This window comes from Corvus cornix, chromosome 3, assembly GCF_000738735.6.
Source record: "Corvus cornix cornix isolate S_Up_H32 chromosome 3, ASM73873v5, whole genome shotgun sequence".
NCBI classification, from domain to species: domain Eukaryota; kingdom Metazoa; phylum Chordata; class Aves; order Passeriformes; family Corvidae; genus Corvus; species Corvus cornix.
The window spans coordinates 31,985,648-32,013,265 of NC_047056.1; the positions used below are offsets into that span (position 1 = coordinate 31,985,648).

The 27,618-nt window shown below is 38.8% G+C and overlaps 1 protein-coding gene across 1 annotated transcript in view; it reads right to left on the minus strand.

Annotated features, from left to right (window-relative positions):
- Positions 1-6,148, minus strand: part of PLD5 (phospholipase D family member 5) — a 183,561-nt gene extending 177,413 nt beyond the window's left edge. The window contains exon 1 of the mRNA XM_010391776.4: positions 5,586-6,148. Within this exon, the coding sequence (XP_010390078.1) occupies positions 5,586-5,771 (186 nt within the window). The 5' untranslated portion in view covers positions 5,772-6,148. The remainder of the gene's footprint in view (positions 1-5,585) is intronic.
- Positions 6,149-27,618: the final 21,470 nt, after the last annotated feature.

The window sequence follows — 27,618 nt, forward strand, 5'->3', positions numbered from 1 at the left end:
CACCATTATTTTTGGTGTCTGCCATTATTCCAGATGGCCAATTATTTATACCTGCTTAATGCAAAGGACTCTGACAACTGTGCACCAAGCACAGCATCACCAGTTGGGCAAGGGAGGGGATCGTCCTGCTCTACTCTGCACTGCTGTGGCCTCACCTCGAGTGGTGTGTGCAGCTCTGGGTGCCACAATATAAGAAAGATATGAAGCTGTTAAAAAGAGTCACACCAAAGGACACAACCGAGATGGTGAAAGGCCTGGAGAGGAAGCCATAAAAGTGACTGAGGTCATTTGGCTTGTTCAGCCTGGAGGAGAGGAGACTGAGGGGAGACCCCATTGCAATTACAACTTTCTCATGAGGGGAAATGGAGGAGAAAGCTCTTTTCTCTGGTGCCCAGTGACACGACCCAAGGGAATGGCCTGAAGCTGTGTCAGGGGAGGTTTAGGGTGGATATTAGAAAAAGGTTCTTCACCCAGAGGGTGGCTGGGCACTGGAACAGGCTCCCCAGGGAAGTGGTCACAGCACCAAGCCTGACAGAGTTCAAGAAGCATTTGGACAATGCTCTCAGGTACATGGTATGATCCTTGGGGTGTCCCTTGCAGGGCCAGGAGCTGGTCTTGGATGATCCTGCGAGACCCTTCCAACTCAGGATATTCTGTGATTCTATGAATTCATTTAACTCAAAAGAAGTCACATGTTTGCATTTATTTCAAGACTGAGGCTGTTTTGGGAACATGGGTAATGTTTTTTGAATTCTGATTTATATCCTGGCATTATTCTTCCTTAAACTGAAGCCACTGGCGCTGTCCAGCAATGGACTGGGCTTGACTGGGTTCTACGCCTGTTAGTGCTTTACATCAAGCTCTGTCCACCTTCTTTGTTTAGGTGATGCAGGTTATAGCTATGCACATGGTGTCTTCTGCGTCCTTCTGAAGATTACAAATCTGTCTTCTGACTTTTGACGTTAGTGTTAATTTTAATGCAAGAGCAGAAATGAACTTGGAAACTGTCCAACAATACTTTTGTTGAGAATTTCCAGTATCACTAAAAAAAAAAAAAAAAAAAAAGAGAGACAAACAAAGCTGCCTAACAGACCTACTAGTTTTTGAATAATAAAAATGAACTGGCAAAATTGGATTTGGGATTTCAACTTTTATAAAGGTATTAGACAGGTGAATTAAAGCTATATTTTATTTATGATTTGGTCATGCAGCTCTGAGAAGTATTCTGGCCACACTTGTCAGGCACCATTGTAAACTGCCTTAAGCCTAACACTTGCACATCAGATATCTGCCTCTGCTGCCAAGTGACACTGCTACCCCTGTACCTCATAGCCACTTTGCTCCCTGGGTGGCAATGCTGCCAAAGACATAGCAGTGTGCAACAGCATCAACTGGTCAAGTAACAGCAAGAGTACTTAGAATCTGAAAATCCCAACATTGCCCTTGCTGCTGATCAGAACTTCAGTAAAAAAACAAGAAATGATGCAATAATTCTCAGTAACTTCTCCTGATTATGATTATTCAAAAATAACAGACTGAGGATTGCCAGGAAATAATGCTGTCCTGATGTCAGGTCTCCCCAAAAGTTAGTTTTGAACCAGTTTCTTAAAAGAGAATTTTTTAAATCTTTTAACATAATCAAGCAAATAATTAAATTTAGACATTATTAGAGAGAGTACCACTACATCCTTGGGAAGGAATATGTGTATTTGTCAAAAATTAATATATGCTTGAAGCGTATCTCTTGTAGCTTAGAAAGAAATCTGTTCAGTTTTTAAGCTTTTATTATATAAAATTAAGTTCTCCAGAATTCTTTGCTGAGGTACCAGGAAAGCAGCTATTCAATACTTGTCATTACTCTGGGATGCAGAGACATGACAGAGAGCTGCTGCAAATTAAACCAGACTAACACCCATCAGCTAAAGCCTACCAGGTTGGCTACTCTTTCCCAATCCCTACCTCCTCCTTTTTCTCTTAATGAATTCACATTTTATCAAAAACAGGCAACACCAATGAGAAAGAAACAAAAACCACAAAAACCAAAACCACTATGCAAAGAAGCATTTAAGAATATTTCACACATCAGTTTTCTCTCCAACACTTTCAATACCAGGCAAACAATTTCACAAAGAGGCACAAGGAACTAGTTGAAGCAAATACATAGAATCTGAAAAATTTCAGCTCTGCAGAGATTTCAGGTAAAGGTTTGCAACATCACTGTGATCACATCTACAGTGTTGGAGTTCCTCGCATCTCTCGTAAATTCCTCCATTAAGAGTATGGCTCTTCAGCACACTGGCTACAGCATGTGTGTACACTGAGGCCTCACCTCAGCAAAAACTCCTCATTGGGCCTTCAAACACGTTACAGCAGATTCATTTAATCTTAAATGTAGCATCTGAGTTCACAAAAGAACAGGGGTGAGTTGTGTTCACATATTTCATAGTACAAGCTGTGTTGCTGCCACTTGGAAAAAGATAACTCTACAAAAACAACTAGCCAATGAGCCACATGATATTAAGATCCATTTGAAGAACAATTAATTAGCAAGACACCAGCAATATGTTCCAGATTTTTACTTCCTCTATGGTTAGTCAATAATTAAATATTGATCAGTTTTAAAGAACAACTTGCTCTGTGCTTTCAGAAGAGATAATGCAGTTGAATTTTGAACCTCTTTACCATACTCTTGAACCTCTTTACCACAGTCCTCAAATTGAAATCTGTGTAAGAAAAACCTAAAACAAGCACAAACAAACCAAAAACCACATCACCATAACCCACAACTGTTGGAGTTTTGAAATCTAGAAACAAACTGTTCCTATATTTGACAACCTTTTTACATAAACAATTTGATACAAATTGGCTTCAGAAGATGTTTTTTAACCCCTCAAACTCTACATGGATTAATAAGTGTTGCACATGAGTAAGTTATGCTATTCACTTCAACAAAAGTCAATATGAAATACCTACTGTGACCTACAAGGATTTACTGTAAGTAATGAACAAAATACGCTGGCCCAATTTCATCCCTATTACAACTGAAATCAATTTAAGAAATCACTTCAATGAAGCAAAACCCAACCCCCTCCTCAATGCTGAAAGAGTACATATGAAACTTCAAAATCTGTTCATGTGTATCTTGACTTGCACTCACTATATACCCTCCTTCTGCCTCACCTGTCCTTGTGCAGCATCAAGTCTGTGATAACATACGTTTACATTCAGTGCCTCCATGAATGCTCACTCCTTGTATTTTGATTTTCTTTGTAGGTATCAAGCAACATGATTATCTCAGAGGGAGCTGTAATGAAATGTTACGCAACTTCGTGAGGTGGATGGAGGATGTGAATATCTTCATTATGCAATACTGGCCAAAAGCTATCGTATGTCAATGACTATCCCATTCAAAATGATGCATCTCAAAGTAATTGGTTTGTCTCCTGGAGTGGAAGAGTGGAGTGTAGGAAATAACTTCTTCAGCAAGAGAACACTCAAACCCCTCAAAGATTTATCTGAAAACAGAAAATAACAACCTTTCTCCAAAACTGTATAAGCAAAATAGAATTTATAACTAAATAGACATTTTATTTATATTCATGCAATAGCCCGTCTGTTACGACATTCATGAGTAATGCAGTTACCTTAAACCACAAAACAAAGTATTTTCAGGTATCTACTGTTGGCATATCAGTGTACTGCAGGGTATTCACAATAAATGTAAATTAAATAAATACTTTATGGCAAGCTAGATATATCAATGCTCCAATTTTTTTCCTCTCTGCATTGTTCAAATAGGCTGTGGGAGTAAAAATAACTGGATCAAATGAGAGGGAAACCCCCAAAAGAACATGCATTCATGCCACACAGATTACAGAGAAAGCTTTTCACACAAATGCTGCAGGGTTATTGAAGACTACTATTGTGACAAAATATTGACTTAATAAAAATAATAATAACCCCCAACAACAACAACCCAGCAATAAAACCACACACAAAATCAAGGTTTTGCACTTTCAATCTTCAAACAAGTTAATGCCTATTTTCCTTCTTCCTGCTAATATGATTTATTATACAGGTATCTGACCATTCAGCTACCAGACAAACTGTTGACAGATTGTTCCCCCCTGCAATTAACAATCATTCATTTGATCACAGATATCAACATGTAGAAAAATCAGTTACAAGAGCCACAGCTCAGATTTCTGTGCTTTCCATGTTTTAGCTGTACTGAGATAAGGCACTGACCTTTCTTCTTGATTCACAATGGGTGAATACTCCACTTACAAGCTTACTACTGTGAAGCCTTGTTGTCAGCGTGAAGAATCACAAAATTGTGTTAAAAGGCATACAGAATTCAATACCTTTCTCAACATTTGAAATGTGATCTTTGCAACTGATCATCAGTTCTTGTCATTTCCCCCAAAGTATAAACAACTCAAGTTTAAGATTTCACTAAGAGGGATAAAATACTCTGCAGGTTAATGGGAAGGGAGGGTTATAGTCCATGAACTAGTTGGTAAAGGACCTTCTTTCAGGCTTCATCTTTAAAGGACTATTATGCCATCTAGGATTTTCACGTAATAAAGGCAATTTATCCTTCTAATCAGACCATTTCTATTCAAAGAGACTTCAGGTGGCTGTACCACATGAAATATTTTCCCGTGCCTCTTGAAGTCAATGTGACTGTGATTGCAAATTCACACTCACTAATGTAAAGAATAGCAGACTGTTGCATTATGCAAGCCCATCCACATTCTTTCACATCCCTGTAAATGCAGCTACTTTCCTGTCTTGATTGTACTGTACACCCTGACAATGGGTTTCACCTAATAAGCTATTCAGGAAACTTACACAGCGTGCAGGTCCTCTCAACCCATTTCCTTGCTGTTACAAGTAACATGAAAAATGCTTTCAAACATCATCTGAGACAGGAACACTCTGAAGCACCTTAAATTCTCATAAAATATTCACTAGAGCTATCCACAGTATCAGTTCTATTGTGGCCTCAAACACAGTTAAGTCATGTACTACTGCTGCAGGAAGAAAAGTCTTGAAGGAAATCTCTACCCCACATAGGTAAGAGTATGTTCAAAGTCCTATGCATGGAGAAGAAAAAGATGGGGGAGGGGAAGAATGAAAATCATATCTAGAATTTTAAAAAAAGAAAAAGAAAAAGAAAACAGCTGTTTTCTTTTAACTATTCTAGAATTACATTATAATCACCGTGAGATAAATGCTCTAACCTCCATCTGTACCATCCCAATCTTCCTCCTCCCACATCAGTGCTGAATTTGCTGGAATAGAAGAAGCAATCAGCCAAGAACGTTAAAAAATATTTCCAGTTAGGAAGAGACTTGCATGTGGTTTGGAACAGTACGGACATCCCATTTACCTCAGATCTGACCACTACGGGACCTCTAAGTAGCTCCTTTCTCTATCATTTGGGAAATGCCATGCCCAACTACTGGAGCAACACTTTTCTTCTGGAGTCCCAGCTGGCAGACAGCCTAACAGAGCACCTAGACAGTGGTCTAGAAAATAAGGGAAAAAAAGAGGTGGGGGGGAAAAAGAAGCTGGCTTACGTGCTCCAGTTTGTCTTTCCTCCTCAGCCAGACACTGGCACTGTAGTCCTGCTGCTTGACAGTGCTGTAGAAGTTCGCACCTACTCTGGTGAGGCTTGGGGAAGGCTCCCTGGGTCTGCTCTTCAGCCTCATCTGCTCGAAGCCCTCATGGGGGGATGAGGAGAGCCAGTCATGCCTGACTTCCATCTTGACATGACAAGGCAAAGTCCAAGGGAAAAAAACCAGAAGAAATGAAGAAATTAAGAGGCACTAAATGAAGATGGTCCAAAAAGGAACAGGATGGGAGAAGAAGAAAGAAAAGGAAAGCAAAAAAACCCCTTAAAACCAGAAAATGGTAAGAGAAGGGAGAGACAAGGAGAAATAAGGTAGAAGGAGTGGAGGGAGAAGAAAAGGCTGCAGGTACGAGAGAGGAGCGGGCTGGGAGAGATGAAAGGGCACTCGGGAAAGAAGATGCTCCAAGATGCCGCTGCTTGTTGCCCTGGCCGCCACCGAGCTGCAGTCCAGGACCGACGCAGCGGGAAGCGGCTGCGTGCGGCTCTGCCCGGGACGAAGGCGAGGGGCGGCGCGGCCCCGGCAGCCGAGGCCGGGCGGGGCTGCCGCCTCCAGCCCGCCTGCAGGTTGGCGCAGTGGAGGGGCCGCCGCCCGCCCGGGGATGCGCCCGGCTCCTCCCCCACCTCCCCTCCCCGCAGCCACCTTCGGGGAAGCAGCCAGCGGCACGGGAGAGCCCCTTCCTTTCGAGAGGAGCTGCCGCTGCCGCCGTGCTGGGGCCCCCCGTGCCCCTAGGGAAGTTGTCTCGTTTGCTCTCCCCCCGTCCCGGCGGCACCGACCCGCCCGCAGCCCGCCGAGGGCTGGGCGGCCGCTTGCCACTCCCTCTCCTGGAAGCCTTTGTCCGATCTCCCCACGGCGGAGGCTCTCGGGGCCGCTGCGCGCTGCCCTGTCCTGCCCGGCCCGGGGCGGGGTGTGCCCCTCACCCCGCCCGGCTCCGCCGCGGCCAGCGGGGATGCGGGGCTGTGGGCGCCGGAGGCACCGCGCCGGCCTCTCCCGCAGCCCCTCTCCGTCACCGCGTCCCCTCCCTCCCTGGGCACGGGCTCCCGGTGCTCTCGGGCGTAACCAGACCGAGCTGCCGGTCCTTTCGCCGGGGCAGCCAGGAGCGCACCTCGCCTGACCAGGAGGCGAAAGCCCCGGCTCGGCTCCGGTCCAGGTCCGAGTCCCGCCTGGAAGCCCTCGCCGCTGCAGCGGCTCAGCCAGCACCAGACCTCAGGAATCAAATCGCTTCTGTGGTCCCGGTGGACAATGTAGCTGGGATGCCCATACTCGTAGATCCCTGGCATCTAGGATTTCTCTCATAAAATAAAAGACCTTTTGGGGTGGTTTCTATAGTCCGCTGCCATCTCTTTTAGTGGAAGTTGATGTGTGTTGCTATTTAGCTCAAACGTGTTTCAGCAGAAAAAAGGACTTTCCTTTTTCACAGTATGAAAAGCCACCTCGCTAATTGCCCACACACTTTGCAAAGCTATATTAGGCATAGACAAGAAAACTTTCTCACACAGTGCATCAAGAAATATTTACTGGAGCTCAGAACAACATTTCAGTTTCTGGTCAATACTTGCTGTCAGGCAAATGTTTGCCTGTATTCCTGTCCTTTGGAAATAGGTGCCTCTATGAGCATGTACAATTAATACATCAACATCTGCAGATTTTTTTTCCCTGCTACAGAACTAAACTGATGTAGCTATTCAGATAAAGGGATGCTGAACTAGAAGTCTACACTTGAATCCAGTTAACTGAAAATAGCCTTTGAATGGTAAAAAAAGTTCATCCAGACAAATTTCTGAGAAAATTGTGGAACAGCTCTCAGCTAATCACTTCATCTACAGTGAGCTCTACTTCCAGCTGATCAAAAGGCAAATTTAAAATATCCTTATGATTGGACTTAAGGTGTATCACTGCAAAATATCAGCTAGAAACCAGACAGATAATGATTTTTTCCTTTCAAAATTCTAAGGATAAAGGCAAAACTCACATCACAACTCCTAACTGAGGGCTATTATTAAAAGATAATACTAGTATCTTTGTGAAATACTGGAAAAATAAACTGAACAGTAGCAGAGGTTTGGTAGGAACATAAATTACAACATCTTCTTCTAAAACTAGAAAGACAATTTCAAAATACTTGCCTAAATACTACTACAAAAAAGAGTGTAACAAAATATCAACAACCAGAACCTTCAGTGTTATACACAATGTTATATATTTTTAACTCACCAGTGTTAAGGATTTGCAGTTTTCTTTCTATTAACTTTCTAGTTTCTTCAGTTAGAAAATTTAGGTATTTCCAAGACTGTCAATACAACCTCAAAACACCTGGATCCAAAATGAAACCTATGTGATCCTGCTGCATGCAGGACACACTTGAAGGCACTGAGATTTAATGTATGGCACATCCCAGCTGAAGCAGTTTTAAACTTACACAGAATAACTTGATTAGAAGCCTCCTGAACTGAACTTTAGCTGTAGATGCCCATTAAGGAATTCTATATGCTCATGGATGCACCTACTCCCAAAGGACTGGAATAAATGCCAACATTCGGTCAGAAGAAAGGAAAAGAAAGGAAAAGAGCCTCTGTGTTTCTTCAAGCGTATCATAACCCAGCAGGTGTACATATACATATATATATGTATCATGTTCTTAGAAAAACTGCCTGTGCTGTAAAGCAGGAGAGCCTGCTTTGTGCTGGTTTTGCCTAAGAATTTTCACATTGTCTCTATAGCAGTATATGAAGCACTTAAACCTTGTCTTTAGCCTTCAGATCGTTCTGGTTTATGCTGCCTGCAAATATTAAAAAAGAAGTGTTGTTAGTGTCACTCTGCAGTTGCCACCTGCTTTGCTCCCCATCCCTTAGTACTATAACAGAATCCATATGCCACTGTACTTGAGTACAAGACATTGTCTCATTCCCCCATATGTATTAAGATTTTTTTTTTAAACATATGTTAGCTTTTTGGTAGGGTTAATTTGTCCTACCTTCCCTAGCTACACTACCAGCAGACCTCAACTGCCAGAGGAGCTTCTTTCTGCCTATCCAGGACAGCCAGAAAATGGAGTCCTAAAGTTGCTTTTAGTCTCTAGGCTATAAAGAGAAAGTTTGCTCCTTTTTCCAAGCACCTTCTTTGACACGTAGGTGTGCTGCATTCTACTACTACTACTGCCAACATTATTATTATTATCCCAGTCCTACTCTCACTAGGAATGAGAGAGAAAAGGCAAAAAAGAAGCCTGGAAAAAGTCTGTTAAAATCATGTGAGCAAGCTATGCTTGCAAAGCCTTTGTTGCTTACTAACCCCAAGCAGAAAAGATTCCTAGTGGGAAAACATAATCTAATGACTATAAATTTTTGTGTTTTCGTAAAAATTTTACTCAGGCAAAGTAATAAGATAAGAATACAATGTCATTCCCTAGTGAATACATGACTATTAATCTAATTTGAAAAGAGTAAAGAGCTGTTTCCCAGATTTTGTGTTCCAGTTTATTTCCAGGTTAGATCTATGCAAAACCCCCCCCCCCAGTTTTGTTCAAACAACCACAAGCATATCAACAAATTCAACACAAAGATAATTCAGCTCATTAAAATTCAATCAGATCAGCAATTCCAATTGGCTGTATGAGCTGGATTAAACTGCTGTCTTTCTCTTCCCCACAATTTTCAGAATTACCCAAACACCTGCTCCTGTCAAGGCCCTTTGCTTCCACAGCCAGATGACTACAGCAGCAAGGATGACTGAAAATACAAACATCACACTTATATAATTAGCAATGGATCCAAGTCATGCATATCATAATACGATTTTACCTTACCATGGTTCAGACTACCATTTTCTTCAATTCACTGCCCATCTTATCAAGACTCAGAGGAACTCCTTTTAAGCAATCTACAGAATTTTCCATTTTCCATACCAACAGGATGAATGCTGTAGGGGGCAGAGTTAACTCAGGCCAATGCAAAGAAAATCAGGATATAAGTGGAAACATGTAGGTAGGGCTACAACAGATATATTTTTTTAAAAAGACAGCTTCTATTTATCCCAAAAATCATATCCAGACAAGTTTTAAAGGACCTGCTCCCTGTGCTCTAGCTTTCTAAACACACTGTTTTTAATGAACAGGTTCTAGCAATTCAAAATATCTACAAGAACCTTAGACTTTTTATCAGCAAATGGCGTCCACCTAGAACCATAAAAACTCCTATAGCACAACTTTATTTTGGCTGCATAGCTATACTTGCATGCGTGCACCTGTAATAGATTCAAAGCCTCCTTACAAAGTACTAATTTCTAATGCAGAGCTGAGCTGCACACAAGCACTGGCCCACTTTTTAGAATGTACCACACCTGACCAAAACAGCAGGCAGCAATTGCCTGCAGGCTTCAGCTGCTGTCCAGTCAGAGGCGTGTGACTGATGCCAGCTCCAGCAGCAGTCCTGGGCCTGGAAGCCAAGTGGGAAGGGAACTGTCCCCTGCTTACCCAGCTCAGCTGAACTTGTTTCTCATCTAGGAATTGACAAAAACACTCAAATGGGGAGATCTTTTTTACCTCCCAATAACACTGGCCTGTCCCAGATTAAATTAATAGTCTTTCAAACAATTTTTAGAATTACCAAAACACCAGCTCCTTCCCCACCCCCCACATTCTATCAGCCTACAAAGAAAAAACCCGTTGCATCAGGCTGTTTCCTCTATGCTGATATGCTAGCCATGTCACCAAGCCTATCTGCTACTACCTCCTGGAAGCAGCTGCCAATCATTGAAACATGGGTTTGCTATAGGAAAGGACCAGAGAGAAAAAAAAAATAAAGATAAAAGAGATTTTTTTTCCCTATAGTGCAATGTCCTACAGTGCCAAGCACTAGGTCAGAATAGTAAAACTCACTAGATGCGCAGTAGGAAAAATGTAAGGAAGGAGCTGGACTGCTATATGGAGATGTGTAAATAATTTCTGCATTGTTGCTTTGCCAAATCCTATGCAGCACAGTATGAAACCTTTGTACAGAATTTCTATATCTTCAGTTTTTGGACAAGAATTGAAGTCACAAGTATGTAATGGGAGTTTCAAACCTAAAGTGAAGTTTTAGAGTTGGAGGTGCTTCAGATTTCAGGTTATGAACATATCAGACACCTACTTCAGAAATTACATGGAAGTGTTGTCTGATACTGATAGTGTTCCCTGCTTTAGCTTCCCTGTGTCTTTCTGAATTCAACTATTAACCAAATTCTTCTGTGCCTCTTGCCTGAAATTTTAACCTCAAACTTTTTCTTCTTTGCATGATCTCTGATTCAAAATGAACAAAAACCAATACCAAACAAACAAAAACCCCCAAAACACAAACAAACAAACACAACAAAACCCACAGAAAGAAACTAATTATAAACCTTAACACACAGAACAAACACCTGTTAGGAACATCATTAATCTTGAGACACCTCTTGTCTGTCAGATTTGCTGGAAATAAACCATGTCCCAGACCATTGTAGTCTGGGATTGACAGACAAATAGTATAATTACATAAACTTTGTTTCCTTTAGAAATGAAATAAAAAATACCTGAGACATCAACTAATTCATTTTCCATTTGAAATAAAATATTATCCTGTAAGTATCATCCAAATTTCCACTTTGCCTAGAAGTCCAGGGCTAGAATGTTTCTCCTAGGGCATCCTTTCCACCTCCATGTAACCTAAGAAGGTGCTAAACTGGCCCCTTGGCTCTGCCTTGTCCTGCATGGATACCAGCATGGACTGGGATGCTCTTACTTTCACTATGGATTGTGAGAGAATATATGATACCTTCCATCTGAAATCAAATTCTGCCTTCATTCCTTCTACGCTCCTTCATCCCTTCCCCCACACCCACCCACACATTGCCAAAGAACATTTTCAGTTCTGGGCCTCAATAATCTTCTCCAGACAAGATTTCATCCTGCACCTTAAAATAATATTCATTAGTTCCACATGTTAATGGGGCCAAATTCTGTCCTCTATTCCACCTCTATGTCCCCACTGGAGTCATGAAACAAGAATAATTGTATAATGAACCTGTAACCAGGGGCCAAAATTTGGCCTACATTTCTTTAAAATAAACCTACAGCAAGTAATAGGTGTCCACTTACCCTGAGAATGAGGCATTTTTGTGAAGGGTGCTGGCTTTTCTTTTCTGTTTACTGGGCAGGTTCACAACTATCTCAGCTTGAGTTCTTCATGCTGAATTTATCTGGTTGGTGCAGCAAAGTGCAATAAGCAGACTGCTGACAAGATCTAAGCTCTCAAGGAGTCTTGCTCTGAAGTGAGTTGTTAAAATTGTTCCAGAGGAGTGGCAGTCAGCAGACAAAACACACTGAAAGGGACAATGTTTTTAACAGTTGTTCAGGGATACAGGAATGCTCTTTCACTTTTATTTTCAACCCATATATAAATTTTGGTTGATAACAAGGGATATATTCTCTACCTCTGCACAATTTGAGGTGTAGGGAGGAAGGGGAGAGAAAAATTGAACAACCTTTAACGAATCATTAAGGTTGGAAAAGATCTCTAAGATAATTGAATAAAACCTTTGGTACTTTGTTCACACTAAACTATATCCCCAAGTGCCACATCCACATGCCTTTTGAATACTTCCCAGGTACGGTGATTTTATCACTTTCCTGAGCAGCCTGTTCCAATACCTGAATGCTACTACATAAATAAAAAAAGAATGTAAAGAAAATAAATTCAATTAGAGGGTGGGGGAAGTAAAACAAAGAGGAGGAAACATTAGTGAATATTCTTTTGTGCCTGGATTGGTAGGGCAGTATAAGGAAAGAACAGGCTCTAAGATTAGCACTTTGAAACTTCCCTAAGTATATTCTCACAAGGATTAATATGGTGCAAAGAAAGAAATGTATTTCAAAAAGAATAAAATAGCACAAAGCCTTTTTTCTTTTTATTTTTAATATCAGAGTACCTCTGTAGTATATGTTTGTACTTACTCAGCAAAATTTTCATCACAAAAAGTATTAAAACAGGAATTATCCAAAGCAATCTTACACAAAAGACTTTTTTTCCTATAAAGTATTTTTCTACCATACAAAAGAGTATACTTCAAAATAATCCAAAAATTTTTAACACAGACAAAAAAAGTCAATATATTCTACCTAATTTCACAGCACAGAAAATTTTTGAAGATATTTCTCTGAACCAAAGAAGATTATCTAAATTATAATTGCCCTTTGGAAATTAGCTCAGAACTTTCTAAATAATGTCAAAGTGCAAGCTACAGTATCAGAAGCTTTAACACAACCTATTTTCTAATTGCAATAAAACTTAGAAGAAAAGAAATTTATCTGTATTTGTGCCATCCTATCTACCATGGATACAGTTGCCTTGCAACGTTTTTCACTGAAGTGTTTGTAAGCATTTGGATGGTGGCTTCCAGTGAAATACAGGTGAAAGGGTCTATTTGCTGAAATATTTTCCACTGAGAGAAAGCAGAAAGTTATGTCACAAAAGTCATGACTTTTTTTCCCCAAAAGAATTATGTCATGTTACATCAGACATCAGACTTCCTTGTGTGACCAGAAAGATATTTATTGGTGTGACAGTACCTAAAATTAGATTAAATAGGACTCATGAGGCAATGTGACATGAGTTCTTTAACTGTGTGCTTATCTTTGTACCGTGGCCCAACAGCATTTGGGGTAGTTGCATTTGAATCAGACCAGTTATGCGTAGAAGAGCAGAGAGGAAGGACAATGTTCACACATGGTTGGTGCAGGAGAGAAGAAGAATAGACTAGCAGCCTGCATTTAGAGTGGTTTGAGTTACAGAGAATCATGTCCTTACAAATAAGTGTATTTTATATAAAGCTTGACTATTCAGATGATTAACATTTCAGGCCAAGTTTTCTAAAGGTTATTATCAATGAGTGCCTAGCATACATTATGGCACAGGTACAATATAAAAAAATTACAGGCACTGTCTCATTCACATTTGCTGTGACAGAGATCTTGGGATTCTTTGTGCAAGATTTTGCATAGATATATTCTAATTGATACTCTCTGCCTCTCAAGCTTTCTATCTGAATAAACAAGACAGATCAGAGAAAGAAAGGAAGCAGTTATTTCATTTTAGCAGATAAAACTTGAGATACAAAGAAGACATGCCAAAAGCTATTAAGTGGCCTGTAAAAGACCTAAAGGTTGAGATAGGATCTCCTGGAATTCATTCCACTCTTTAGCCAGAAAACACACCATGGTTTTGTGTTAATGATTCAACACTACAGAGGAAATTTCAGCTCACTGGTTATGCAGTAAAGGATTTCACTATGTTTCTCTACTATGGCTTTACTAACATAAGTACCAGTGAGGGTGCTGAAAATACTATAAATGTGCTGTCAAACAGATATGGCCTCAACCAGACTTGGAGAATTCATTACATGATTTTGACAGCTGTATTACAAACTCTTGATTAATTTACAACCCTGATGCTATTTTACAAAGTAACACAGAGTGAAGGAGAATAAGGTACAGAAAAACAAAAATACAGACTATATCAACTGTTACTTAAAGGAGGTGGAAATTAATAACTATTGGTGACAAATGCTAACAGGAGACAAAAACACTTGTAATAAGATGGTGATAAAAAGCAAGCAATATGTACCAGTTTGTGAGTTGTAACAATATGAGGCAAAGATAAAAATTTTCAGGAAAGTGCATTTACCTTGACAACAAAAACAAAGTGGATTCCTAGCACAAAAAGATTTACAGGTAGAGGGCTAGAGGGGTTTTCTACCAAGATAAACTAATACAAAGGAGGAAACAAATGCAAGTACCAACAGTCAGGGTTAGGTTTTTCATTGGTGTAGATCCCCTCATCTGGCTCGGCTTTGTTTCTTGGTTACATGGGACATGAGTCAAAGCTGCTAATATTCTGTCCCTGACAAACTGTTTTCCACCTCAAGAAGCAGTAGTTGGTTTGAAGATTGAAACACGTATAGTGTCTCACATTTCAGAAAAATGGGGAAGAATTAATGATGTAGTCTTTCTCACTGCCCCCAAAACTATTTTTTTTTCCTAATGCATATATTTCTGTTACATTTAACGTATTTGAAAGGGGACATGCTGGAGCTGGCCAGAAAAGCTGCTGGTTTATACTTAATTTTACCTATTTGAATATGCACTCATGTGCAATTTTGTTAATGTGAGCAAAGTGACCAACACTTTGCTGAATCATTGATGACTATGATTCAGAAAGGACTGAAGCTGTCTGAGATCCCTGGGATATAGAATAGTCTTACTTTTTATGAACTTCTGGGAGCAGATTAACATAATTAAACACAATATATTTGCCTTTAGAGCCACAGCTCCAAAGAAACAGTCTTAGCTCATCCTCACTTGGCTGTATCCTCACTAGGAGGTTATACTGGAAGACAAAAGCTGAATGAGGGAGCATGGATAAGTGTCTCTGCAAGCAGTGCTTCCTCTACTGTATCATTTGGTTAGGCCCTTGTATGCAGAGTCAGGCACCATTGCCATAGCTCCAACCTATCACAGGCACATGTGAGACATGCTCCTGCTGAACTTTGCTGACTTCTTGTACAAAATGTGTTTCATTCTAACAAAATCCACCGGAAATGTATTCTAAGGTAAGAGTTATTTTTCCTCATAAACACCCTCAATAGCTTAAACTAAATCTTCTTGAAACGAAAAGTAAAACTCCTGTGAAGTTGGAAAACTTACTTCCTTAAATCGCCAGAACGGCTGTAAACTGGCAAGGGAGGGACTGCAGTATTTACACAGTTTGCATACTCTACTCTAGAAAGGAAAAAATCAAAATTTCTTTAGGGGACTGAAAAATAAAAATAATTAGAGCTTTTATCAAAGTGGAATTTTGATCATCTGCAAAGCCTAGAAACTACTGTAAATGTTCAAGCTATTGAATGTTGAAGTAGGCATTACCCTTTCCTGAAAACTGTTGTGCTGCATGTGATCCCTTTTTATATGGCACAAGAGGGATTCAGGTAATCCCTAGATGTGTCACTCAAATTTTTTCATGCAGAAAACATTTGCAATTGTGGTAGTCCTTAGGAAAAGGTAGAAAAGATTGATGCAGTGTAAGATATTTTAGTATTTAGTAGATATACTGGGTTATTGCTGTTTGTTTTCCAGTTAATTTGCAGCACTCTACTTTCCTTCTGTAAAGTATTTAATTATCCTTATGTAATGAAAGTTAGAAGCTGAAAAACCTGAAGCAGTTACATAAATGCTTAAACCCATCAACCAAATTTATCAGGCATTCTAGAATTTACAAATTCAAATACAAATTCTTGAAATGTTATAGAAATCAAAATAAGGGCACTTTAGGGATCTTTTTTTAAAGATGTTTAATATGCTCCATGCTTTGGAATAGAAGTAGAATTTACAAGGGGTTGATTTTGTACCAGGAACGTGCTTCTACATTTCTTGTAAAATTTCATCCAGAACTGACCATGTTGTAGTTCTAATTCATACAGTTTGCTCATTATGTACTTCTTAGAGCTCACATGAAATTCCAAGAAACTATATAGGTAAAGAATACCCCACTATCACATACTAAAGAGTTTTCCTAGGCTTCTTCTGTCTGTATTTCTTCTGTGGGGTTGGGAACCAGAACAAGAAAAGATTCTCTCTTCTGTGAATCTCTGTCTTAACAGCAAGGCATAAAAGACAGAAGAGTCCATTCAAAAAGGAAAAGAAGTTTAGAAATGGAATATTATCTCTGATCGTGGGAACTGCAAAGTGGGAGTTAATTAGAACTGGCTTTCTAGGAATGAAGGCAGTCATGGAGTTTTCACCAGAAGAGAAGAGTTTGCTTTTAGAGAAGACTGAGGCTTGTCTTTCTGCAATTCAGAACATACTGTTTTGGGGCTATCCCGTAAGTGCCACATCCCTACAGTCAAAGTATTGATCAAACATAAGTTCCTTCTGCTGGTTCAATGGATACTTCTTCAAGAGCTTTCCCTGTAACTCTGACTTTAGGCAAATGCCTGGCTAGCACCACCACAAAATCATTAAACTAATCTCAGTATTACATAGAATCATAGAACTTCTAGTTGGAAGGGATCCATGCGGCTCATCAAGTCCAAATCCCTGCTCCTTGCAGGACTACCTAAAAGTAAACAGTATGGCTAAGAGTGTTGTCCAGCTGCACCTTGAACTCTGGCAGGCTTGATATTGTCACCACTTCCCTGGGAAGCCTGGTGATTCTCACTCTGTCTCACTCTCACAGGCAGGGTGAGACACTTTCCTAATGTCCAATCTGAATTTACCCTGATGCAGCTTCATTCCATTTCTTTGTGTCCTAATGCTGGTCACCAGAGAGAGGAGATCACCACTTCCTCCTTTGCTGCCTGCCTTGAGGATGTGTCTTAACTAAAGCATGCTAGCAGTCTTTATCAAGTCTGTTAATGACAAGTCTGTAATGGCCCCAGTCTGAGCATGGCAAACAAAGGGGATGGACTAGCCTGAAGAGGATTGAGCAACATTATGGAGCCTGAACTCAGGTAGCTGAATTCAGAGCAAAAGGGACTTAGAGTGAACAGAGAGGCTGGGGAAAATAGCTTAGCATTTAGCTGTGTGCCTGCAATGTAAAGGCCTCCCTAAGTGGAGTTTCTTTATTCAAATTAAACTTTATTCAAATTAAACTGTAATTAAACTTTTCCAGTCTGCTGTGAGGGACTTGCAATTCAAGATGTGAATGTCACTATTTACATTTGATTTTGAAATATCCTTCAACACTCTTCTAATACACTTTAGCTTTATCATCTCAAAAGAACTAAATTCTGTGAAAATTTTATATTTACTTTTCTCTACTAGTAATGTAGTGAAGGAAACCTTAATACTTATGAATATGTTAAGGGAATCCATTTTGAACAATTCTTTACAGAATATTTCTTTCAAAAACTAATTATTAATAATAATGAATATGCCTTCCAAAACTAATAAAACAATAAACCTATATAATTTCTTTTTGTAATACAAGCTGTAAAGCAGTTCAAAATGGAGAAAGAAAAGCATGCTAAAAAGTTAAAAATTACTCTTTGAACCCTCAACACTTACAGCCTGACATGCTGCTTATGAGCAAAGAGCCAGTCACTGTGAGCTGATATTCCTCCAGTGTTCTTCCAAATACATCTTTTAAGGAACTAAAGTAACTGGCTGGGAAAGGTATCTGATGTAGCTCATGTGAAAGAGCAGTGGGATGTGCCTCCAGATATTTTCACAAACAAAAGAAGAAACACTGGTATGGCTAGGGCCTGGCAGAGAGGAAGCTTACATTCAGGGTAAAATAATCCACGTACCAGTTAAAAAGTGAGGAAGATCTGGAGCATCCTCCCTTACCTTCAGGCCAGATAATGCAGAAATGTCAAGACCTAATGCATAACTACTTGACCAGAGCTGCAGGATGCAGTCTCCTCACCTTGTGAACAGCTGCTCTACCCAGCCCTCTTATTTAGAGCCATCATTCACTACGTAGTTTTGAAACTCAAATATAAAAGTTTCAAAATTAATTTTTTAAGAAAGAAAAAGCTTGCCATTAATCCCCAGAGCACACTACAGGGGCCACAGTATCTCATACAAGCATATCCCATAGCCGCGTTCTGTCATGTCTTTATTTAGCCAGCCTAAGGAGGTTATCATCAAATAGCTGTTTGACCCGTGGTAGTTTGGAAGACCATCTAATGGCATTCAAAATATTCAGTAAAAAAGAACAACCAAACAAAGAATCCAATGCAAAAGAGTTTCTGCTAACAAATAAGAATTTTGTATGTTGCATATTTGAGGGAGGAGAGTAACCTAGGTTTGTAGAAGAAACCCTGAAAATATGACCCAGTTGCGCCTCACGGTTTTAGAGAAACAGAAAGCAGATACAAAAGATCACATTTACCAGTGATTTTGGCATTTGGGGATATATCATGTTCCATCCTCTTTAAATTATTAAATTTGTCAATAATATTATGCAAGATTTTTTTTTTTCTGGATACCTTACAGACATAAGTTTCTTGCTTTTGTACTACTAATTAGGCCATCGACAGCAGTTTCAGGTGGTTTGTGGTTTCCCAGAGTATCTGTTTTAGGAGTGAGGAACAATACTGTTACTTCTCTAATTAATGGATTGGATTATCATTAGGGCTTGGAAACCAGCTGCAATATTTGTGGCTGCAGTACATAACTATAGCTTCTGTAGTTTTGTATAGTGGGATAGGAACATCTAATAGCTTGTTACAGAGCCTGCCTTAAAAGCTGAAACATTTGCCAGTCTTCTGCTTGGCGTTATTGACATTTGGTATCAGAGAGGAAAAATAACACACTGAAAAACAAACAGAAAGAGCACGAAAATAGAGAAGAAACCAGGCAGAAAAGCTTGGAAGTTAAGATATTGATAATAAACTTTTCTGGGACAGCAATAGTTTCATTTTCTTCCATGTTTCCATATCATTCAGTTCGTTCTGTTCAATAGGGCAGCGAAGGCAAGGCAAGGGAAAGCAAAAGAGGGGAAAGAAGGGAAGGCAAGAAAGCAGGTATTTGTTTGACTCTTCTGTACTTCTAGACATGTACAAAGAACAGAGTGGATTAATCAATAGCCCAGAGGATAGGAGTAGTAACTGCACTGTATGCTTGTCTCCCATGTATAGCAAAATAGGCCTATATACTGTAGTTCTGTCTACCTCTCTACCTATTCCCAGTGAGAAGCAGTAATAGTGATGGGCTCACAACTATGCATGGACTAAGAATTCTCCTTGACCTCCTGTACTTTGGAACAACATTCTACCTTGTGTCCACTTGGCCTCCCACAGAGGAGAGGGACAAAGAATAAAAGAAGAAAAAAAAAGGGATATAAAGGAAAGCAGCGGCAGCACATTTTTTCAGGCTGCAGGGCTTTTCTTCCTGCAAAAGGAAAGCAAATGGCTTTTTATTCCCATTGCTGCCTGTGGCACTTTTCCTCTCTGTGGATCCCATTAATTTTAACACACTGGTCTTACTGCGTGCATCCAAGTTCCTGTCTCATTTTTGGTGCCTTTTGCTGACCTGAAGACTCACAAGAGGAAATAGGACATAGCTTCACAGGACAACAGAAGGCAAAAGCTCAAAGTGAGAATTTTCTACAGAAATAATAGATTGTTGACAACCTTGCAAAGTAAGGCAATACTTTCCCCTTCCTCTCTTCATTCATTTTCATTTATTTTACAGTCAGAAAGGGGAAAAGTTTTTCTGCAGAAGTTAAGTGTACTAGTTTGAAAACAAGCCAGTGGGAGGCACCAAGTCAGAATAACAATTTAATGGGGACGTTAAAGAAAAGGAAAGAAAAAACTAAAAGAAAACACTGGTTCAAACTGACAGAGTCAAGATACAACCTGAGTCCCTGTTAGTCAGGGCAGTGGTAGCAGTCTGGTAGAATGGTGGCTGCAGTCCTCCCGAAGCTGCGATCCTGTAGAAAAAGGGTCTGCTCTTCCTCAGAAGGTCCAGTGGTGGCTGTGTAGCTCCTGTCCTCTGGAAATCCAGTGGAAAGGTGTTCTCTCTGGTGTTCAGCCTCAGCTTATATCCACGATGGGATGCTTGGTTCCTCCCTCTGGGTGGAGCATCTCACAATGGGGTAATGAGTCATGAGGCCAAGTGTTGATGAGGCTCATTAACAGAAGATGGTCCAGAGGGAGTTATCTCTGAGTCAGGCGGCAGGACAGTGATGGGTCATTAACAGAAAGATAGTCTGGGGGGAGGAGGCAAGGAAACACTGCCCCACCTGATTTCAACAGCTCATGAGGATGGTAATGGAATACACTGCAACCCAGGACATTGAGCTTCTGTCTACTTCTTAAATAGTCAGAGCTTGTAATGCTCTAAGTGATCATTTCTGGACTAAAGTAAATTAAATCTCTATTAACACATTTAAAATGTAATTTTTAAGCAAAATGAAATAAGGTGGAGATGTATCCTTGCAGTTTTCTTCAGTGACTTTGTATTAGAAATCTTATTCTTTTCATGGTTAATAAATTCCACAAAAACGTCATTAAGGCAGGTGCTTTGTAACTAGTATTGGTGATCAATGACTAATAATTACGCTACCCTATATTTCAAGAAATTTAAATTGCAAAGAGGCAATTGTGTGTTAGTTGGAATTACTGAGTTCTAAGCAATCTCTTTTTCTGGGTCTACTCTTGGTTCATGATATAAAAATTAAAATTACATTTTCAGCAACTCAGAGTGGTTGGAATTTTAACTCCAAATTTTCTTAACCTTCTTTCACTGAGATTGCGCAGGACTGTAAATGATGCTGAGTGGAAAAAATGGGAGAAAGTAATGCAATCTTATTTTGCATCAAACACCAGACTTTTTTTTTCATATTTGATTAACAGTATTCTCTCCCAGTTCACAAGAGAAAGACTTCCTATACAGAATGGAGCATGATTCTATTTTTATGGAGATCAGTACAAACAGGTATTTACTGCCTTTCTCTATTGTCCTCAAAGTCTTTGAAGATGTGATTTTTGAATGTCAAATATTTTTTGTATCATCCAAAAAGTATCATATGCAATAAAAATCAAAATAAATATTCATTGTTTAAACTGAAGGTAGTTGAGCATGAACGTTTTGTGAACTATTTTGCATTCTGCTAACCACATTTTGTAATCTTCTGAAAGGATATGCCTGTATTTTCTTTGATCCACTGGCAGCATCATTATTTGATCCATACAATTCCAAAGACAGATACAAAAAAAATAAAAATCTGTCTCCCCCAAGATTAATCAACAGCCACCAGCACTGAAGTTTGTTCTTAGATTCACAGAGAAAATAGGGAGCTCTAAAGCTATATCACATTTTTACTTGAATAGATTTTATACACAGTGCTGAACTCAGCCATTGAACAATGCATTTTGTGATAGCCTGCTTCCTTAAAGTCCTTTGCCTGCTAGACATAATCATCACATAAATATCTTTCACAGTAAAATTAACCCCTTGTTTCTCTTGACCAAGAGGAAAGAGCATGTTTCAAATGATGCAAAACCAGACTTTCTGAAAATGAAACCAACAACAATGAGGGGAAGAGAGTTTTTGTCAGTGGAAACTTTTTCTCTCTCATTTTCTGGTGGTTGTGTATGCAAATGTTTCTACATTTTTGTTACAGGAAATCAAATTTATTTACAACTGAATAAAAATTGCAAGGCATTGATTTTTTTCTGACATTGCTGTTCTGATTATTATTTTGAGCAATAAAAATGAATGCAAACAAATAAAGAAACCACCCCCAGAACATCAAGGCAACATGCCAATTTCCTCACTGCTTCCTGTAGCAGTGCTCCTGTTCCAAGGCTCATCCTTGTTTATAAAACATCTCAGTACATATTGCAATGTTACCTTCATTTTTCCAAAGCCTTATGGTATTTTCATCACTAGTCAAGCCTTAGGGCATTATCATAAGCTAGAAACAGGGCAGTAAGAACTGTAGTTGTACAAGACAGTACGAAATGAATGCCCTAAATTGCACAGTCTTAACTTGGAATAGCCCAACTTTTCCAGCTGCTGGCTGCAAAACCAGCCAACACAATGGAAGGCTCAGGCCACTACAATGAGAAAAACTGGGCCTTTTGTCAGGAAAAGCATGCAAGCTGCAGAGTACAAAAGCATCAGCAACAGACTGATGCCTACGTTAGTGTGAAATACATTTCCAAAAGCATTTCAAAATTTTATCCAGAAAAGGTACAGTATAGAATTGTTATCTGATACTCTCTCCTCAGTAATGAGTGGTGGCCACAACATTGGCAATCTCAGTCATCACTTTGGTTAGGGGAAGGCTCTCTTTCAGCACCTCAAACCTATATTTAAACAAGAGAAATTAATCAACACCAAGGCTCTGGTGCTTCAATTTATCTCCCCTTGCTGCTATTTCACCTCTGTTTAGCAACCTAGGAATCTTTCCAAAGTCCACAGAGATGCAAATTCTTTATCATACTGGATTAAGTCCTAATGGAGTAAATTCAGAAAAAAGTCCAAGCTTCTGTTTATACTAATGCCAGCAGCCACATCAATCTAGTAACGCCATACAGAGCAAAAAGATAGATAATAGAATCTGATTGGGGATTACGTGGGAAGTTTCTTGCAGTTTCTATGGACATGGCTAATTTGTTAAATTCTGTAATGGACTGGATTTTGCATTCATGCAAAACTACATCTTCTCTCTGCACAAGGGAAATAAGGAGCTGAGTAACTCTCAAGTCTATTAATTGCTTATTCTGGACTGCAGATACCATCAGTGCATAGGTGCAGAAACCATTCAAGATTATTCTCTGCCTTTCTGCAATCTATTTTGTCAGAGAAAGTCAGGAAAACCAACAGGTTTCATAGCTGAGAGTGGCATTTTGGCGTTTGCAAAGCTGTGCAAGCTTCCTGGGTAGTTCTTTGTCCTTTTGTAGCCAAACAAATTTTTACCCCATTTGTTATAATAGAGACTTTGAGATTGCCGCTATTATCGGTAAAATAAATAAAAACATTAGAGTTCTTTAAAAATTCTCTCAGGAAACATGTAAAACCACACAACCCCAGTAATAGTATTTGTTATTGCTACTGTGAACTGCTCTTTGATCCTAGGATCAGGAGAAATAGCTTGAAAGAATTTATATTAATCATTCCAAATAATGTGAGTTCCTGTAGAATAATGCTACCTAAATGGAATACTAACATTACTCTCCAAAATAAAGGCCAAAACTCATGACATCAGTTTTTATCTATAGTATAATACTAGTTACTTTGACAGGGATGCAAAAATATATGCTCCATTATTTAAGCTGCAAATACTATGCTGCTATCATAAACAGATCTCTTACAAAGTATTCTTAATATATTTTTCCTTGCCTAGAACTGATTTAATATTCTCTACCACGATTAAAAATGCTCCAAAGGTAATAGATTTTGATTGTTTGCCCAGTGTCTTCTAAGCATACATAAGAATAAGTAAAAGTATCCTGACTCAGCATAATCTGAATATATGATATCTCTATTTTATCAATGTATTTCCCTCTCTTTTATGTGTGGAAATCTGAATTTTCTTTGTATACACCTCTGAGATGACCACCAGCATTACTGTACAGAAGGAGAAACTGGACTTAAAAAACCTTTTGCTCCCTTTTGTTAGCATTAATTGCATTTACAATGAGTGTGTGTCATTTCTTATCAGTAGCAAGTCCCTTCCTAGCAATAACTTCAGAATATGTGTTAATCTGGGATGTGATAACACAAATGGAATGTCAACTGGAGCAGACCCAAATATTACAATTTATTTCAAAGACCAAAGTTGTCAGGGAAAGAGGAGGCATTTTAATCAGAGAAGTCACCTCAGCAGGTGTATCTAATCCTCAAAAGAGATCTATTCAATATTGGAACTGCAAATTTGAGCATGGCCAGAAGGCCAAAAAGAAGAAAAGAAGTTTATTTCTGCAGCTCTTTCCAAAAAAAGTAATTAAAAGAGCACCCTCTCTTCTTCTCATTGCTCTTAGAGAGTACAAGGAAAATTGAAGTGTAAAAGGGTGCTGCAGAGAGTGTTGAAGCAGACATAAATTTGAAGGCAGTTCTGAAAAACAGAGACAGCAAGGAGAAAGCTGAGAATTAAGATTCTCTTATTACTGTGTTAGAACATGCTCAAAATATATTATGCATATTGCCTTATTGGTTTTTGGTTATGTTCAGGTACAGAATCAGAGTAATATCTGATATACTGTCTCCTGATACCACTTGCCACTTGAGGTCCTGAGGCTGTTCTTCAGGTTGTTGTCTGCAATTTCTTTTCTTCCTCTATTTCCATCCTGTAGCAACACTGTTGCATTTTGCTTTTACCGAAGTTATCAAGAGAAAACTAGAAGAAAGTTAAAAAAGATAACATATGTATGAATTTGCTCTTGTTACACAGTGGAAGGCAGTTCTGAAAATCATGTATTGGTGGATCATTTGCATTGATAATTATTTCTTTGAATTTATCTTTCAGTTAAAAAAAAAGAGTGTGTGAAATGTGCATGTGTGTGTTTTATTACATACTCTATGTGTATACAAATGGTATATGAGATCTTCTAAATGAGAAAGAAGAGAAAAAACACAGACATACAACAATAGTGGAATTTAGGTGAGGCACAAATTCTCTTTCTACATTCGTCTTTTTTTTTCCCAAAGAATTTAGCAGTTGGACAAACACTTATCAGCAATCTGTCAGCCCTTTGTGTTATTACAGTAAGCAGAAAGCTGCTACTGTCATATGGCCTGTAGCAAATGATGAAATGTTCATGTGATGTAACTGACACCTGAACATAATTGCTATGGGTTTGGGTTTTGTTTGATTTTGTGTGGTTGGGTTTTTTCACAAATTGGTTTCAAATACTTTAAAATACTGAAATAAAATTTCTTCTCCCACACATTGGGTATGTGACCACAAATGGAAAATAATACTATTTTGAAATGGAGTTTAGATGTAAAAAAAAGGCATTTGTAGTGTGTACTTTATGATCTGATTTTTAACACTTGTACACACACGAGAAGTTGTCACTAATTTGTTACTCTTATTCCATTAAATAATATTTTCATGGCAGAGAATAAATTTCAATCTATATTGTGTCTAGTCCCATGAGAAGAACAATTAAATGACAATGGGATTAATTATTTTCTTGGCCTCAAAAAGCTGCACAGATACCTGGAGGAAACAGAAAGCTGGGTTTGCCAAAACAGTGAGCTATAAACACTGTTGTTGCTATTTCTAGGTGAGAGGAAGGAAGAGGCTTCATTTTAGACTGAGACCAAGAGTCAGAAGAGGGATGCTTAGGATCAAATCACCTCTTAGATGCAAATAGATTTCAGTGGCCTTCTCCTTCCCTCAACTGCTCTCTCACCTAAGAAGTATCAAGATCATGATGTCAAGAAAAGGATTAAGGGATTTTACAGATAACCAGAATTTGAATCAGCAACTGAAATTAGAAGCTGGCAGAGTCAAACTGGAAAAATAATGCCGTATTTAGTAGTGAGACTGTGAGGCTGAACATCATGGAACTTGACAAATTCATCACCTTCCATTATGAAGGTTATTCATGTCCTTCTAAAAGATTCACTCAAATGAGGATTTTACAATTCAAATGTAGCAATGACTTTTGGTAATTCAATATTAATATTATCTAAGAGGTCAAACAGACATTTAAAATATTTGTCTGACTTTGAATTCTATGAATATTATTAATATATACAGCAGAAAACTCTAACACATGTAACAGGATATTTATGAATGAGTAAAAGATGAAATCAACTTTTGCTCCCAAGTAACCAATTTTTCATTTTATACTTGCCTCTAAAAAGAAAACAAAATGAATTAGATAATTATATTGGATAATTTTAATTAATGTTGTAAAATAAGTATATGCTAAAAAATCTCTATAAAAATAATAATTGCAGTAAACATGGTTTAGAGATTATAAAAGAAAGTTACTGATAAGCTTGTTGAATCACCTATTTTAGAATATATTTAAAGAACATCAGAGGTAATTGGAAATTAATTTATTAAATGGTATCTGTTTAAGGTATCTTCTCACTTGAAAATGCTGAGGGACAGGTGAAATGTTCAGATGATGCAAGTCACAAAAGCCACCTGCTGAGGTGTAAGGATGCTTAAAAAAATACTTTGGATCAAGCTTCAGGAAAAGGCAGCACATATATTACATTCTCCATCTGGAGGATGTGATCAAAATGGGTCTATCCAAAAAAAAGAGCTTCAACCTCTAAGAGCTTTCACTGTGGTCACAGCTGGAAGCTGGGCTGTGGTTTTGTAGGCCAAGCTTTTACACTTATTGCTGATAACTATTACAAATATGTGGAGTGCTGACAGGTTCTTTTCAGGCACTGACCTAGATTTAGCCTGATTCAGTTCAAAGGCCTTTTTGTAGGGAGAAAACCCTGCCCTTCCTTATATTCTGTCTAATTTATGCAACTCGTTTAGTCTAGAAGACCCTACAGCCTGTAGTACACAAAGACAATTCAAAGCGTCAAGGGAAGACACTAAATATGAGCATACCCCAGTTTTATCATCTCTGTGTCTGACAGCAACAAAGATTATTCTATAGCATTATAAAATCATGATTCCCATGAGCTGTTCCCAAAGGACAGGCATCAATCAAAGTTTCAATCTCATTATGGATTGGAGAGCTTTTATCTCCTTTGACAAGTTCAGGTTCAGAAGGATGACTTTGACCTTCTCAGAGCACCTCCAAAGTCACAGAAATTGGTGTCTTTGCCACGGGCACATATTCACATATATAAGCAGAGCAGATTATAGACATTTTCTACTGTATTCACCATGGGCTTAGATTTCACTTTTCCACTCCTAATAAATTCCTTTTCACATGAAGAGAAGCCAGGCATCTACCACTACTCTCATCTTAATAATTACCTATTAAAAATTTACCTATCCTTAAAATACCAAGATTACATTCTAATGAGTACCCTCCTACCTAAATCCTTACATGCTTAGCAAAAAACCCCAAACCTGTGTTTTTCTTACTAAAACAGCTGTGCTCAACCTCAGCTGACCTCAAAGACAGAAAGATGTCACTGGTTACACGGGGAGTTTGTGCCATTCTGTACATTCTGCTCTTTTCAAAGTTATTAATAGTTGTAATAATTTCCATGTTTTATTGTGTTAATGTTTAAATTCTCCAGGGTTCCTTTTTCTTGAATTCTGCTTGTCACACTGCCAATTTGTATAGTTTCTTTAAATCTATTTGAATCCAGTCCTTTCCAGCTACAAGTAATGTAAACAGCATCTACATCTTCAACCAACTTAATTAACATGCAATACATTCTGACTTCTCAGATTGTCACCAAGGGCAAAAATATACAGTGAAAATGAGGGCAGAGGAATTATTGATGCATAATTTGTAAATATGTAACTGAAATGCTAAAACTAGTTGGTTTTGGTTTTCTTTTGTGGCCAGTAGTGAGCAAGAA